General features: G+C 47.7%; 1 protein-coding gene across 1 annotated transcript in view; it reads left to right on the top strand.

Annotated features, from left to right (window-relative positions):
• ANOS1 (anosmin 1) overlaps positions 1–17315 on the top strand; it is a 90077-nt gene that overhangs the window by 48836 nt on the left and 23926 nt on the right. The window contains exons 5-6 of the mRNA XM_090264175.1: positions 3308–3370; positions 12348–12567. Of these exons, the coding sequence (XP_090120301.1) occupies positions 3308–3370; positions 12348–12567 (283 nt within the window). The remainder of the gene's footprint in view (positions 1–3307; positions 3371–12347; positions 12568–17315) is intronic.

A 17315-nucleotide genomic window follows, 5' to 3' on the forward strand; every position in this document is an offset into this window, starting at 1 on the left:
TTGGTTGGAGCATTGTCCCGTGTACACCAAAAGGTTGTGAGTTCGATCCCCGGTCAGTGCATATACCTAGGTTGTGGGTTCTATCCCCAGTCCAGGCGTGTGTGGGAAGCAACTGATCAATGATTCTCTCTCAAATTGATGTTTCTCTCTCTCTCTCCCCATTCCTCTCTCTAAAATCAGTACACATATCCTTTGCTGAGGATTAAAAAAATAAAAGAAAACACTTTCTAGTATTAATTTTGTTACTGCATTTTTTTGTAGTTTGAGGCAGTTTATGATCAAGACATGTACAGTCACGATCCAAAACAAATTGCAACGCAATTATCTCTTGTAGCATTATTTCTTATTACCTTCTCTTATGGGAGAGAGATCTCAGCTCTCTCTTTTGGCAAAACTTAAAAATAAATCATTACTGTGACTTGGAGAAACAAGAAGTGTTTTCTTCTTCTCTGGTGTGAGAGAGAAATGGCTGTCGTGATTTTTTTCCGCGCTTTGGCTTCTGTTGAAACCATTTCCTGAGCCCAGAGCCCTGGAAAGCACTGGAGCGTCGGCGGGTTTATCCCACACAACTTACTCTGCTGCCTCCGTGCGGCTGTCCTTGCCGGGCGGTTTGCACAGTGGCTTACGGGAGGAAAATGTCACGCTGGCATTAATAACATTTTGAGATGTAGCGTAGACCTCGCCGACGCGTAGTTGCTGGAAACGAGGCAGCAGGCAGTTCAGACAGGGCTTCCAATGACTCGCACCTCCCAACGCCGCCCTTGGCAGACGGAGCTCCGGGATTAGCCAGACAGGTGTGCCGTGTGTTGCGTCCGTTAGCGCTTCAGAAATACCTTTGGTTTCGTGAGGGATCCTTGTTCTGGATAGGGCGTTGGGCTGTTCTCACGCCGTCGGGAGCACAGGTGGCCATCTGCACGTGCGGAGAACTCAGTGGTTCGCCTTTCCCGTGCGTGCACCGGTGTCTGCGGGTATGACGAGGCAGCCCTGCCCACGTGTAGCTGCGTGTTTTCTTCATTCACACCTTTAACGAGGACAGAAGACAGGAGTGACCCAAGGCCTCTGGCACACCACCAGCTGCACCGCACTGAGCAGTTTTGGTAAGGACTGAAGGCGCGCTCGAGGTTCCCGGAGACGCGACAGACTTCCCTTGCACGGAGCTGGGCCCGCGTCCACCCATCGCCCCAGCCCTGGCGGAGGGGTCCGGATGCGGTCACTTCTCCAGCGGAACCCAGCGTCACTTCTCCAGCAGAACCCAGCCTCAGGGTGTTTTACAACGTGCCCTTTGTTCTGTTCCAATGATCTCAAGGATGAATGGGGTCAGGCACGCTTATTATACAGCCGGCGCTACACTTTGGTGGTCAGGAGCCGACGTCTTCACGTCTTCGGGAGAGCCGTGAGGATAAGGCCTTGACATAGTTTTTACAAAACAATTAAAAAGGGAACTCATAAAATAGGTCGGGTAGATACATGTTTAAAAGCTTTCATTGCTTTTAGAAAAATGGGAGTCTGTTAGAATTGTTCTTCCGGTGAAAAATTGTGCATTTTTTTGGGAACGTGCTTATGGAAGAGAACATCGATAAATGTGCCATAAGCTCAGATAGGTCTTGGAAAAGTACCGGCGATGAGCTCAAGTTTTTAAAAATTTCAAAAAAACTAAAAAGGCACTGTTCCTAGGCCGTGTTAAAGAATATAGCATCTTAAATATTCTCAGAGGAACTAGGTTGTTTCTTGATGAAAGTTATATGGAACAAAGAAGAGGTGCTCCAGATTCTGTTTTCCCTGAATTCTCCCTGTTTTTTTCCCAGGTTGACTGGGCTATTGTTGATACAGAACGTTGCGTATGTTTAAGGTGCAAAATGTGGTGATTCTATACACACACGTGTTGTAAGATACGTACCGCCGTAAGGTGGCTCCTTTGAAAGTTCATGAATCGTCAGAACGTCCAGGAGAACTCGCTGAAAGGTTCCCGGGCGTCTGTCCCGGGGACGGTGACTCCGCGTGGCCGGAAGCGGGCCACACCCCGGCGTTTCTCACCAGCTCCGAGGGCTGCCCCTCTGCCTGGCCGTCCCTCCCGGGGGCAGCTTTGCGACAGTGCGCGGGACGCGGGTGCACCTGCTCCGGTTTGCTTTTAATTAGAAATGGACATTTGCAATTCAGTTTTATCATACATTTTTCCAGTGTATTGTGTAACTACATCTTTATTTTAAGACAGGGAGGTGATTAGAAAGTAGACTGAAAAGGTCAGGGCCATATATATCCCGACTTCCACATTATACGTGTCTGAAATTTTAATGAGTAATTGGTCCTAATGGAGAAATGTGTCGATAGTGAAATAAAAGGCATGTAGACTCGACAGTCATGAGCTAATGGGTGCCAGGGCTGTACCAATATTTACATGGCTGGCAGGCACTAGAGGTGGCTATTAATTTTACCAACTAAAACTTGCATTAAAATATAATTTTGAAAATCAGATGTCCATTCATGTGAATTCAACCTCTTCATTCCAACTGTGAGGCCTAGATGCTATCTCCTATTTATTACTCTATATTTTCATGCAGTTCTACTTATATACTGTTATACATAGTACTGTATATAGGAATGAGCTCTGTATTACAGATGTACTTATATCTGCTTTGTTTTTTCAACAATGTTATTTATTATTATAATTGTTATTGAACAGGGGGTCTTAGGCATTACCTTTGATTTATTAAACTGCATGTATCCACAGCAATGCATATGTATTCACACTTTATTCTGAGAGTCGTGTCGGGTTTATTCAATATACTTTAATAGAGCCATGACACTGGATGACTATTAATGCTGTTTTATTCGCTGAGCTAAAGACATAAGTAACAACAATATGAGTGTGTACATACTGAATATATATATAATGCATCTTTACTCAGTTACTTACAGGCCAGCACAGAGAAAATAACTCTATGTTTCCAAAAGAAAAGCAAGTTAGTATTTGTTTATCAGAAAGAAAAAGAAAAGAAAACCCCAGCCTTCTGTAACGACCACGTTAAAAAGTATTTCTTAACCACACTGCTGTGCCCGAGAGCGGCGGCCAGCCCTGGCCCGAGGTGTCCCCTCCACACTGGGAAGCTGTCGTCTGCCGCCGTGTGGAGGCGAGCATTTTGGTGCCCGCCGCGATGCTACTTCCCGGAGTCCGGCCGTGCACGGGTGAAACGCACCGCGATGCCTGCCCGGGAGCAGGAGACATGGCCGAATCCGGGCCCAGGCCACCCTTACGTCTCCGCTGCGTCTCGTGCCTGTGGGTTGACTCACCTTTGCTGTCCCTCCGCAGTGCCTGGAGCCCTGCAAGGAGTCCTGGGACCTGCGGAAGGAGCCGTGCCAGAGCTTCTGCGAGGTAAGCAGCGCTGGGCCGCCGGCGTCCCTGCAGCTGAGCAGGACGCGGCGGGACCCTGCGATCTGGGGCTGGGGCTGTTCTGCAGCTGCGCGGTTCAGGTTACTGTGTGCATGCGTGTATGTGTGTGCATGCGTGCATGTGTGCCCACGTGCATATGTGTGAATGCACATGCGAAGGAAAGGAGTACTTGGACCTTCTTAACATCTAGCCAGCCACGGCTTCCGTGACTGTTGGAAGCCTAGAAGATTTCAAATGGTGCCAGCTGCTGCCCCCCGGCCCCCCGCCTTCTGGCTGTTTTGTGGGTGGTCCTTTGCACCATAGGGACATTTCAGGCCATTTGGGAGAAGCCCCCCACTTGGTTCACGGCAGGGTTTCTTAGCCGTGTGCGTGCCGTCGGCTCCCCAGGCCCTGGGCAGAGAGAGGGCTTGCGCACTGCGCTCCGTGGGGCAGGGGACATCTTGCTTCCGGGTGCTGGCCGTCAGGTAAGGCAGGGCCGTCTCTGCCCCGCAGTGCTGTCTGAAACCACCCGCGGTGCCGCAGGCAGGCTGAGCTGCACGTGCTTAGCTGGCATTAAACCCCTGGTTTCCTGTGTGGCTGTGTAACAAACGGCCCCCACACGCAGGGGCTTCACAGAGCCCACGTGGCCCGTGCCACCGCCTCCGTGGGCCTGCTCTGTGCGGCGGGGCGGCTCAGCGCTGTCACCCTGGCACGGTGGCGCTGCGCTCTCCACTGGGCTGGGAGGGCAGGAGGACCTGCGTGGGAGCCCGTTCCAGCTGATGGCAGCATCACTGCCTCGGGCTGTAGGGCTGAGGGCCTGTTTGCTTGCTGGCTCCCTGGAGCCTACTGTCTGTCCCTAGAAGTCACCTGCAGGCCCGGGCCATGCGCCCCTGTCACAGGCTGCTCTCGGGGTGGCGACGCACCTGGTCCAGGCCGGCAGGAGCGCTCTGGCCCCCGGGAGGCTGAGACCGAGTCTCATTATTATGACTTAATATCAGTGACTGTGTGTTGGTACTGCTACGTCCGATCCCCGCAAAGGAAGGTATCGCTTAAGGCCATTTGAAGCCTTTCTCCCTGGAAATTCCAAATGAGATGGCCGTTGTCTCTGAAATCACCGGGGAGCTGTCGGAACCCAATCCGGTTTATTAAAATGCAACTAGTGTATAGACTGATCTGCTCAGGCGAGAAAGGCGAATGAGAACTTGAAGCGCAGAGAAAATAGCCCAGTTCCTGTGAGGAACTTCGGGAGGAGACGCCACCAACTCAATGCTCGAAGAACTCAGGTCTCGGTGTTCAGTTTAGTTCCTGATTGTTCTCACATCTCCGTGCGCTGTTTGTTGGTTTATTTCTGTTTTGTTTTGAGGCACATGTCTAACTACCATGTTGAGATCAACTGAATCCTGAAAAATCTGATCCCTGTTTGAGCATTTTTCGGGCTGGTCTTTCGCTGAGACAGACCTAATATGGCTGGTTATCACTGTATGTGTTCAGGATGCATACAAGCTGTATGTGGCCGCGAAGCTAAGCTTGCCCTGCGTCACAGTGGTCCTTGGCGGGGGTGGAGAGCGCACGTTTTGTCCGAGTTTCCTTTGCAGCTCAGGGTCTCTTGCGATAATGGAATTGAAACGCGTCCCGGAATGCTTATGACTTTTTATGGTTGTTAGGAGATTTCCTTCACTGATCATCTTATAGAGGAAATGACCCTCATTATAGCAAGCTTTATATCACTATGTCAAATTTTAAAGTTTTGGAGAGAATAGTTCCTGAATATATCAAGAGTATGAAATGACTTTTTAAGGTTGTTCGGTAATTTATTGACTAGGTAGGACATGTTCTTGATGGAACGCATGCTTTTTTTCTTCTTTTTTTAATGGCGAGCCTCGATTTTCACTGAATTTTTATATGACACTGGGGAGTATAGTATTACAGGAGACTCAACTGGAGAACAATTGATGAGTTTTGAAAATTTATAAGATGCTGAAACTGAAGGATTAAAGACCTATCTTGTCTGAAAGGAGTCTGGGGAATATCATGGAAATCGCCGTATTATCCCCTTTGAGTGACAAAGAGGCCCGTCAGTCGCCACACACATTAGGGAACTGTTGGCTGTTTTTATCATGGCCGCCTTACTGCAATTTGTCATAGGTCAATAGGACATGAACTCAGAGGGACCCAGGGAATTTCGTAGTCAGGAGGTGACTAGCAGCCTGCGTCAGGTGCTCTCTGTGGACCCGTTGGACCCCGTATGTGAAATATAAGTGGGGAATACACACAGCTCTTTCTGGAAGTTTGAGTCCCTTCTGTACGCTTACCTACGTGGAGAGGAAGCCAGAGAAGAGCTGCGGGCAGGGCCTTTCATGGTGACGATGCGGTCGTTGCGTGCCTTTCCCCGGGAAGACTTGAACACATCTGCATGCCACCAGCGCGGTGGGTCTCCTCAGCAGCGTGAGGTTGGAGCTGCATTGGGTAGAAAGCCCGGATTTCTAGGGAGGAATCCATTTCTGTGCACAGGTGGGGAGACTCCTGCCTCTGCAGAGGCCACCGCCGGCTTCCAGGTGACCCCAATCAGCCCCATTCGGGCTTGCTGTGTGCACAGAGGAGCTGGGATCTGGCGGAAATGCAGCTTCAGATTCAGTCGGGGTGGTCCACGTCTGCATCTCCAACAGGGATGCTCCTGGGCCAATGCCTGCCCTTGACCGTAGCAGTCTGTGGTGTCTCCGTTTGGACTGTGGCTCCCCATCAGCCACTCCCTATCAGTGGGCTACTCCTTCTGTGAAGTCCGGGGCTTGCCCTGAACATCTCCCCACGCACCTTTCCCCTCCTGAGTTTTCTTTGCACCCTTTTGCTGCAGGAAATCACACCCGTGAGCACAACTATGTATTCGGTGCTGGGAGTCCTGCTGGCCAATTACTGAACTGGGGGAAGTTCTTGGGGACCCCGGTGCATTACCATTCGGCAAACCTCTCTGTGCAAGCTGGGTTTAATCATGCTTGAAGTTTAACATTATTTCAATGTAACAGAAGAAAAAGAAACCTCCAAGTTTTAGAGGAAAAATAATATGAAAAATATTATGAGGTCGAAGTAATTATTTTTAAAATTTCACATTTGTTTTATTATTTAGTAATGTCCTAAAATTAAGTGCAAAGTTGGTCAGTCTAAGAGGTCTCTTCTGCCACTCCTGGCTTCTGATTTTTCTAAAATTATTTTTTAATGGTTAGTTTTATGATATCAAATTCTCTTAACCGTAATTCCTTCTTTATTCAATGTTAGGTTTTTATTTATGTGAATGATAAAGTGATGAATAATTCATGCCAGTTTCTTTGCACTTGGCTTTTTCAATTTGATCATGTCTTTGTTTTTGAAAAGGAGTCCAGAAAGATCATTTTCTTTGAAATTGTTCATGACAGACTGTCGGCTGTTATACCCAAAGTCCAAGTTGAATGGAGCAGAACATTTTTTCTCGCATAAGTACATGCTTTATTTTCATTGGATACTTAATATTGTATCAGCCCATGTCCTCTTGTTTCCTGTTTATCTGTAGAATGCCCGAGTTTTGCCCTTGCCTGGCTGTGCAAAAAGGGCTCATGCGTGCTTTTATTCTCGGAGTCTTTATGTGTTTGAGAATACTTCTCTCATTTTTACATATATTTACTGTATATATGTTACTATATATTATATTTATATACTCTGTATTTTCTCTGAATCTATGTCTTTGGGATTATTTCTGTCACATGTTTTTGAAGTACAGCTTAGCTGATTTTATATATTTATATATGTACTTCATTTTTCTTATTGTATAGCCATTGCTCTATTGGCTTTACACATTAAATTTTGTAGAGAGAAATTAAGTGGAGGGAAACCATATATATTCTCAGTCATTATCAACTTGCCTTTTCTACATGGATGCCTGAAAAATTATATTTATATCCTTGAAATTCTATAGCACAAGCTATATTTTAGTGTTTCTTATTTTTATCAGGATTCCCAGAATATACATGCCCTTTTGATGTACATATGCATCATTTGCATATATACTTGTATATAAGTGTATGTATATTCATACACACACACACACACAGATATACCTGTACAGTATATGTAGTGTTTTCCTCTGCTCTGACCTTGATATATTAGGAACATAGAATCTCCCAGGGGACCCTAAGAGGGAAGTTCAGAGCCAGTGTCTTAGCGGTCTTCTTATTTTCCGCTGATATATGGGTGCCCCTAGGAAAAGCATTGGCTACAATGGCGGCCCACAGTCTTACTTGTTTGTGATTTGGGGTACATTATAATACCCCCGGGCTTCCGTTTCCTCATTTGGAAAGTGCAGATAGTAGCGGTTGTGGGAACTGGGGAAGAATAGGTGAGCTGGGCGGGTAAAGCACCTGGTAGAGGATGAGGGATGGTGGACCTTCAGCACCTATTCGCGATTAACTGCCACTGTGAGCCTGTGGTGGTGATGGTGGTGGTGGCGACTGATGATGATGATGATGTTAATGGTTATCATGGTAATGATGATGATGATGGTGATGGTAATGATGGTGATGGTGATAATGATAATGGTGATGGTGATGATGGTGATGGTGGTGATGGTGATGATGATGGTGGTGATGATGATGGTGATGGTGATGATGGTGATGATGATGATGGTGGTGATGATGATGGTGATGATGATGGTGGTGATGATGATGATGGTGATGATGATGGTGATGGTGATGATGGTGATGATGATGATGGTGATGATGATGGTGATGGTGATAATGGTGATGGTGATAATGATAATGGTGATGATGGTGATGGTGGTGATGGTGATGATGGTGATGATGATGATGGTGATGATGATGGTGATGATGATGGTGGTGATGATGGTGATGATGATGATGGTGATGGTGATAATGATGATGATGATGATGGTGGTGGTGATGATGTTCTGCAAACATTTTCTTATGTCACCATACCACACATTTACACCAATCCAAATGAAGACAGGTGTATCTTTTTTCAAAGCACCCCAAAACTGTTACCTACTATTGTTAGTATTTTATTTTATTTTTATCACCTGCCACAGGTCTGCTGAGCTTAGCATATTGATCAGGCAAGTCACTAAAAGAACATTTTATTTTTTTACCTAAGAGATGAGATGTAGGAAGGATTTATAAGCATTCACCAATATTAAATATAATGTTAATTAGAGCATGAAGGATTTTTACTTAATGTAATGCACCCAAGGGTATTTTATTTCACCGCTTTTTAAATCCGCTTCTCTAGGTGCATAATAACACCCATTAGCTACTAACTGCTCTAGAAAAATACATGATCTTTGAAGTCTCTTCCGTTCTGAGTGTCACGTACAGTAAGGGCAGAAAAAGCAAACACCGAACAAAAATTAATGAGCATAGTAGCCATCATTTTTCCAAATTTTAAATTGGAGCCAATGATCTGGCAAAAGTTGCCATCTATGTGATTTGTGGAATTATTCATATGAATAGTTTCATAAAGGAATTGTAGTTACATTAACTTTGCAATTCATAATTTGCCTCAACAGACTGGATATAATTATATAAATAAGAAACTTAATATTTTACACATACGTCTGTGGTGCCATGCATGTTTTTATTTACCATGACATTGATGGGCATTATACTCAATGATTTCAGCAACTTGTACCTTTTCCAAAACCTTCGTATCCATCTTGACAAGTCTGTGAGTAATTGTCTTATAATATCACAAGAAATAGTACATCCGGAATGGTCAGAATTTTTTTCTGGTACCCAAATGACCTTTTGTTCACAGAATTTCCAACTAGCTATTAAGGCACCACTTTCCATATTTTCTTTATGCCCAAACTCTTACTATTCCCTCATTTTCTCTGATCTGGATGCAATTTTGTCCTCATTTCATTCAATTAGAAAACGCTCCTTAAGCTTTGATTAAAAGCATAGTAAGAGACCTGTGTACAGATACGTTTTCCAATTATATCCAGACGATCCCCATTTCTTCTACCTAACTCAAGATAATTACCGAAGGTTATTGTAGGAAGCATCAAAATGTGCCTTCTGCAGATATAAGCAATCGTTCAGTTCAGTAGAATGCCTCTGTGAAAGTATTATACTAAGTTAAAAAGCGGAGACGATTTTTATCCTTATCAGTTCCCCCGGGGTACGCTTCCCTCTGTGCGGATCTTAGTGTTGATTGCAGCACGTTGGAAACTCGTGGAGGGTCGCAGCATAGACGGAGCAGAGCCAACTTTGTCTGGATCTAGCGCGTTTTGTCAGAATCACAGAAGAATTTAGAAATGTTCAACAGTAAACTTGTAGCAGTGGGGGAAAAAGAGACCACTTAGTCCACTCTGATGAGTAGGTATTGTTGGCCAAGTTACACAGCAGCGCATAGTTCTTTGTAGGCGTGACCTCATCTAATATTGATAATGAGGGGTTTTTTTTGTATGATTTCGAGCTCATGTATCATTCCAGAGAGCTCCAGTGCAAGTGAGAACATTTTTGTTTTCATGGTCCTCAAGATCATGACCAAGCTATCACATTTTTGAGTCCATGCCGAAAAGGAAACTATTGAATAAACACACCCAACAAACCGTTAGATCAACCAGAGGATGGATATTATGGTGCTAATTATCCTCGTTCTTTTGCGCTCTCTGGGAACACATGTTGCAGATCTGCCTGAGCCAGTTTCTGCTGCTTTGTTCGGTTTTAATTTGGCCCCATTCAGTGGACTAGCTTATTTAGGTGAGGAGATACCTTTCCTGCTTTCCTGTCCCTCTGTCGCAGGCTGCGGTGGTGGACACACTCACATGTCGTTAGAATAACGTGAGCAGAGAGCCCACGCTGCTGGCTGAGCCTTGAGTCGCCCCCTGTTTTCCGTGAAGAAGTTTTGGACTGAACTGCTGTGATTATACCACGAGCAAACTAAGTCACCATGATTCCAAACTTAGCAAGCAGTAAACACGTGCCAGCTTTAATAAAATACCGTACTTGGAAATCTCAGCCGAGGGTCAGGGGCCAATGATTTCTGTAACGAAGTATTTTTTTTTCAATACCCACAGTGTATACATTTTGCTGGAAGAGGAAAGCTGGCCAGCACTTTGTTACAGATCCCTCTGCATACCTCTCTGATTGCTAACTTAGCTTTCGACCTGGATTTAGAACTTGCCAGGCTAACAGAAAAATGAACTGTGAAATTAGGATGGACGATGCTTTTGAAGTTTATAAAGGCTTTTTTTTTTTTTTTTTAATTAGCTAGCTGCAAATTTGTGGTAATTCAATACAGAAACAACAGCCTTCTTTCTATACCCTACCTGGAAAGTTCTTAAATTGCAACACTGTTGTAATGCAGTCGGTTGATGTTATTTTCAGATTTTATATATGATTCTCAACAGCCAGTTTTATTTGACGTCCACAACTCTCATTCAAACCTTGGGATTATAGTTTTTCTAGGTAGCTTTTCTAGTTCTAGTTTTTCTCCTTGTGTTAATTATTGTCATCGAGTATCGCAGTCACGAGATACATTAAATTTACAATATCAGAAGGACTGTTGTGGCTACAAGAGGACACTGTTCGGTGCTGAACACATCCTCGCGGAATACAGACATTTCTAGTGTTTGCATAGGTTTTTAAAAATTTGTGGTAAAATGCACGCCACGTAACATTTAGCGCGCTGTTTGGGGAAAAGAACCGGAAGGCGCCTGGGAGGACAATCTGTGCTGGTATTGGGGTTATCTGCGGGCTGCTGGGGTGTGTGCTCACTGATGCCTTCACGGCCTGAGTTTTCTGTGGCTTTTCCAGCCGCCATCACCATGGGGAATAATGAGCTGTCATTAACCCTCGTTTCGGAAAAGAGGTAGAGACATGTCTTATCTTGTCCCCTCCCTGCCTCCCAAAGCAGGGACTTTGCTAACGGTGAGGTTGTCACGTTCCTTTTTAAAATGACCGTTCTGTGAGCCGCTCTCTGGTGAATGGTCCTAGGCGTTCCCTGAGCCTGTCTCCTGCCAGGGTGCCTGGCGATGACCAGATGCTCCTGCCTTTGGGAAGAGATTCCACCCCTTGGCCAGGCTTGTCCAATGCAGCGCTCCTCTTGGGAGTCACGCAGGACCCGCACCCAGTAGGGCTTAACGGGTCTGTGGCCCCACCAAAGTGGCATCAGCCAACCGCTCTTCCGAACCCCGCTGTGTCACGGCTGACGCGTGCCCTGGACTTCCAGAGACGTTCCCGTGCCTTCGCGGCACAGCGCCTCGGCGGTTCTGCGTCGGTAAGAGGTCCCGTGCGCACAGCACGTGCCAAAGCTGGCTGTTCCTCAGACGTGTTCGGTTTACTGAGGCTGACACCGCTCTGTGATAACATACGTGTGCACATGCATGCACGTCGCTGTGAGAGCGGCCAGGTTCTATCAGGTTAAGCTAACACTAGTGTTGGTGGCCCGTGGAAGAAAATAACTCACCCTGGCTGCTGCGGCTCAGTGGACTGAGCGTAGGCCTGCGAGCCAAGTGTCGCCGGTTCGATTCCCGGTCAGGGCACATGACTAGGTTGCACGTCAGGCCCCCAGTTGGGGGCGCGCGTGAGAGGCAACCACACAGTGACGTTTCTCTCCCTCTCTTCCTCCTTTCCCCTCTCTCTACAAGTAAATAAATAAACAAAGAAATAATTTTTTTAAAAAAAGAAAAATACTCAGAGAATGGACGTATAGGGGCCGCCCAATGGCACCTGACGTGTTTATGGCTGTTTCACATCTGTTATTTGACTATGCCGTGAACTCAGGTAGAATGTAATAACGTGCGTATGCACCTGCGTGCAAGGGGCGTGTATCTGTTGCTCGTGGGGCGTAACCCTTCCGGAAAAGAGCACACACTGTCATGCTGGAAAGCAAGCACAGACGTGTCTCCTGGGAGCCATGGAAGGGACGCTTGGGCGGAACACGGGGTTGGGTCCCTTGCCCCCATCTTTCTCAGAACCGTGTCTGTCGCTCCCAGCCTCTGCTCCCCAAGAACCACGAGTGCGTCACGAGCTGCGAGTTCCTCAAGTACGTGCTGGCCGTGAAGCAGGGGGACTGCCCGGCGCCCGAGCGGGCCAGCGGCTTCGCGGCCGCCTGCGTGGAGAGCTGTGACACGGACCACGAGTGCTCCGGGCTGAAGAAGTGTTGTTCCAACGGGTGTGGGCACACCTGCCAGGTGCCCAAGACGCTGTACAAAGGTGAGAGGTGGCCGAGGGTGGGGGCACCCTGGTGCTTCCCGGGGTCTCTCTGTGCTGCGGAAGGGGGTCCACACCAGAAAAGGTCCCATGCACAGACATCTCAAAATACCAACAGACCAGCCCCGGCCGGCGTGGCTCCGTGGGCTGGGCATCATCCCGCAAAGTGACAGGTCGCCGGTTCGATTCCCAGTCATGGCACAAGCCTGGGCTGCAGGTTTGATCCCCAGTTGGGGCACGTGCGAGAGGCAACCAATCAACGCTTCTCTCTCACACCGAAACTTCTCTCCCGCTCTTTCTCCCTTCCTTCCCCTCTCTTTAAAAATAAATTAATATCTCTCCAAAAAATATTAACAGGCCACAGAAATCATATGGAGCAGTGAACCCATATTGGGGCAGCGCACACCCTTGAGTCAGGCACTTTTTGCCATGTTTTTCCCTGGCAAGAATGCATCGCTCAGGTTCCACCGGTACCTGGGAATACACGCATCATAATCCTTGGAAGATAGGCTGGGCTGCGGCACATTCGAATAAGGCCTCATAAAGGGCCCCAAACCGGTGCTTTTTCCGTTAGCATAGTCCAAGAACACAGATGTCATTGTGTGGCCTTGAAATATTTTGATTAGAATCGTGAGCCCCTGGGCGCGGGACTTGCCTTCTTCCCGGAGACGGGGTGCATGTATGGGGCCGCGGAGCCGATGGGATCGCTCACGCGCGCAGGCAGTCCCTTCCCCTCTTCACTCCTCTGTGCTGAGCAGGACGCGCTTCCTTCCGGAAAGGGGCTGCGTCCTTTATGCCCAAGTGCTGCCGGCGGAGCCTGTGCCGCTGGATGGCTGTCTGTGTGGCGTCCCGCTTTGCTCCTTGTTGGGGTCTCGTTTGCAGCGTGAACTAGAGACACTCAAGCAGTAACTATTTATTTATTCACGACAAGTAGAAAGTAATGTCTGTGTCTCTGTTCCTCTCTCTTTCGCCTTCATGCACACCCCCCGATATATGTGATTTCCAAATCTAGGGAAGCTTTTAAAAAGAAGAGCATGGTCCAGCATAAGCCTTCACCCCCCACGCCCAGCCCCAGAAGTCAGGGACCCTCCCCATTTCCCCCTCATTCTGACTGGCAGACGCTCTCACCTGCAATGTAGGGAAGCCCTGAAGTTCTCCTTGGAAACTGGGCCTAAATGCTGTGTATCCCATTCAAGAGCTTTGCTTTCTTCCCCTTCCCTTGTGATATTCCTTCCGTGGGTATTGAGTTTTACTGTTTTCCTCCCGCTCGTAAGAAACTGCATAAAATCGCTAGTGCAAAATCTGACACCATTGAACCTTTAAGCCTGTTACCGTGAAGCCCTTTCCGCTGTTGCAGACCGTTTGCTGCTGAAGCATTAGTGTGTCCCATAAACGCTGAATGGCTTTAGGAGGCGTGTTGGAACTGCATTTGGGAAAGCTTCTGTGTTTTAAAAGTAGGGCCTTCTGAGAGGGGACGGTAAATTACAACAGGCTTTTCCTATAAAACCCGGGAAGGCTCCGAGTGCGCATTGGAGACGTGCCAGGTCCGCTGCGCCTCAGGGGGCCCCCGTAGAAAGGGCCGGCGGGTCAGCGCCAACGGCCCGTCGTGGAAGGGTACTTGCCGTCTGCAGCAGCCACGTCACCAGATGCGATGAGTGTTTTCAGAGGTGCTGACATCAGACTGGGTCTAAGCTTGGGTTTTTGCAGAGACGGGCAGTTCACGGAGAGGCAGCTGCAGAGAGAAGACACCGAGTCTGTGGACCTGAGCAGCCTTCTGCGGAATGAGCAGAAGGATAATAGGCTGTTAGTTTGATACACATACGTATGTATGTGTATGTGTTTGTGTGTAGATATTATGTGTGTGTAGATATTATGTGTGTGCATAGATGATAGGCTGTTAGTTTGAATACACATATGTATGTGTGTGTAGATATTGCGTGTGTGTAGATATTATGTGTGTGCATAGATGATAGGCTGTTAGTTTGAATACACATGTATGTGTATGTGTGTGTGTGTAGATATTGTGTGTGTGTGGATATTATGTGTGTGCGTAGATGACAGGCTGTTAGTTTGAATACACATATGTATGTGTGTGTAGATATTGCGTGTGTGTAGATATTATGTGTGTGCATAGATGATAGGCTGTTCGTTTGAATACACATATGTATGTGTGTGTGTGTAGATATTGCGTGTGTGTAGATATGTGTGTGCGTAGATGATAGGCTGTTCGTTTGAATACACATATGTATGTGTGTGTGTGTAGATATTGCGTGTGTGTAGATATTATGTGTGTGCGTAGATATTCGCGCCTTGCTGTGCTCAGCGCCTCGGACCGGATGGGGGCCGGCACAGGCAGGCAGGTCTCATGTCTCCGCGGGAGTCAGTGAGCGTGTGTGACCCAGAAGCTGCGTGGACGGAGGCCGCCGGAGCCCTTCCCCGTCGGTCTCAGCTGCTGAGCTGCTCGCAGGCCCCGATCACCGGCTACCCCGGAGCCGCAACGCTCGCTTATTCTGCAAAGAGCGGGCTCTGGCCCTCTGGGAAAGGGTCCTTTCTGACCCAGCGCTCAGCTTTGCCACAGAACCACGTGCGTATCCTGCTCTAGCCACCCCGTCCCGGCCACCTTCCAGGGCTGCAAAGCGACCTGTGTGCCCTCCTCGGTGGCCGCGCCAGGTCTGCGTGGTGCCCTTCCTTAGCAGGGGAGCTTGCCCGTGGGTCCCGTGCCGGGGTCCTGCCCTTGGCGCGCCAGTGTGGAGCTGAGGCGGCACGCTCTGTCAAAGGGGACTGGGGACTTGGAGGCAGAAACACATCTAACCCCGGGTCCCCCCTGAGGCAGCTCAGCTGTCCTCTTTACCTTGTGTCCATCCTGCTACCGCAGTGGGACCATAAATTTTCCAGCTGTCTTGGGTGTCACTGGATTAATATCGTATAGGTCAATACCATGGACTTGAATCTACTAAAATCACTCATTTAGGGCTGGTTTTCGATGCATAAGTTGGGGTGCAGAGTCCATGGGACCTCACTCCTCATCCAGTGCACTAGGTCCTCATCAAGGGGGTCATGCCGTCAACACTCCTCAAGTAGATGGATATTTTCTTACCTTGTGCCACCTGTTGGCACGCACCAACTCCTGTGCTCCTTCTTCTCTTACTGCCCATTGTGTGAAGTAAAATAACACCACATAGAAACACCCAGAAGCTTTCCGTCTGGGCTCTTGCGCTGGGGAAGAAAGGGGCACACAGACGTGATAACCTCAGAAGCTTTCTCTGCTGGAAACTGGACTTTTGAAAAGCCAGGCACGTTTTGAAAAGACGATTAACCAAATGCTCCATTATATCGGAGCATTTAATTTGGTTGGTGCCATAACAGGGATCTTTAGCTGATGCCGTTCGATAAGGTAACTTTATAGGCCAGTGTTTCCGTTTGAAGCACGAGAAATCCACCGAGAGCTTTTTCTTGATGCTCCGAAGACAGAAAGTAAATAGCAGCGTCTTGGAAGGCGTGACCGTGTTAGCAGGGTACATGCGAACGTAGGGTCGCGGCACAGGGGTTAGCCGATCTTCCGCAGGCCAAGCAGAAGGAATCACACTGTGTGCCTCATTTTCCCTTTGATTCTGTCCTTCCCTATTTTAGTTCCGATTTATACCTTAGACTCTCCTGCCTCCAGAAAATGACTTGTTTTTAGGATTTGATTGCCCAACCTGCAGCCTCTCCCATGGCCGAGCCGAGGCGCTGGGTTTGAGGAGGGGAAGGACAAAAGTTTAAATGATTTCCCAAACGTAAAGGTTCCCAGGGACCTGTGGCTTCCTGCCATCGCCATTTTCGCTTTGCAGTGCACACGCCAGCGATGAATTACGGGATAATGTGTTTCTCTTCAAAAAGATGTGACGGTGGAGTTGATGTAATGTTCCCATGATATCTTAGTATTTGAAATATTTAAACTTCGGGCCTTTGGAGATGGACTCATACCACATTTCACAAATGAATGTTTAACTTTTAAAATTACAATCACACAGCATGCCTTCGGGTGGTGCAAACCCCGATTCCTGGAGTCCTGGGTGAGTTTACGAGAAATATGAGGTCGTCGTTCATGGGCGAGCCATTGGGACACTATCTTGCTACATTTTCATAACATGTAGAGTCATCAGAGAGACATTTTTATACAAACAATCAAGTCTCATGGTAATGGGCAACTGCTGGTTGTCTGTATCTCGACTTTTCTGTCGGTGTATTTTCTACATTTTTAAAGCAACCTTTTTTTTTTTTTTTAAAGGAAAACTCTTCCCTTGATTTCAGCACGAAGCATGTGACGCGCTCCTGGGAAAACATGCATGTGTGTTACCACACACTGTGGGATGTTATACAATAGGACTTTTGAGATTTTTAACAGAAGAGTTTAGATTTCGGATGACTAATTTGTTCAAAAGTAATAAAGAACAGCCTGGCTCATTTACATAATAGCAAGCAGCTGACATGAGCTCCCCCCCTCCCCCCCCGCACATCTGGTTATGTAATCCGGACGCTGGTGGAACCTGCAGGGCCCATGGGGGGCCGACCGCGGGGCCCGGAGGCCTGGGGTGGGGGTCCCCAGCTGCACGTGACTCCAGCCAAGTGCTACGGTTACTTCCAACCGAGGGAGCCAGCCGCCCCTAACGCAAAGCAGATGGACCCTTTCTCAACATGCGCATCGCAAGATTGTTGTACATCATCATTAAGGAGATGTTTAAAGGAAGAAATTCAAACTGACGTCGCCC

The sequence above is a fragment of the Furipterus horrens genome, unplaced genomic scaffold (assembly GCF_987537825.1).
Source record: "Furipterus horrens unplaced genomic scaffold, mFurHor1.1.pri manual_scaffold_17, whole genome shotgun sequence".
Classification (NCBI taxonomy): Eukaryota; Metazoa; Chordata; class Mammalia; order Chiroptera; family Furipteridae; genus Furipterus; species Furipterus horrens.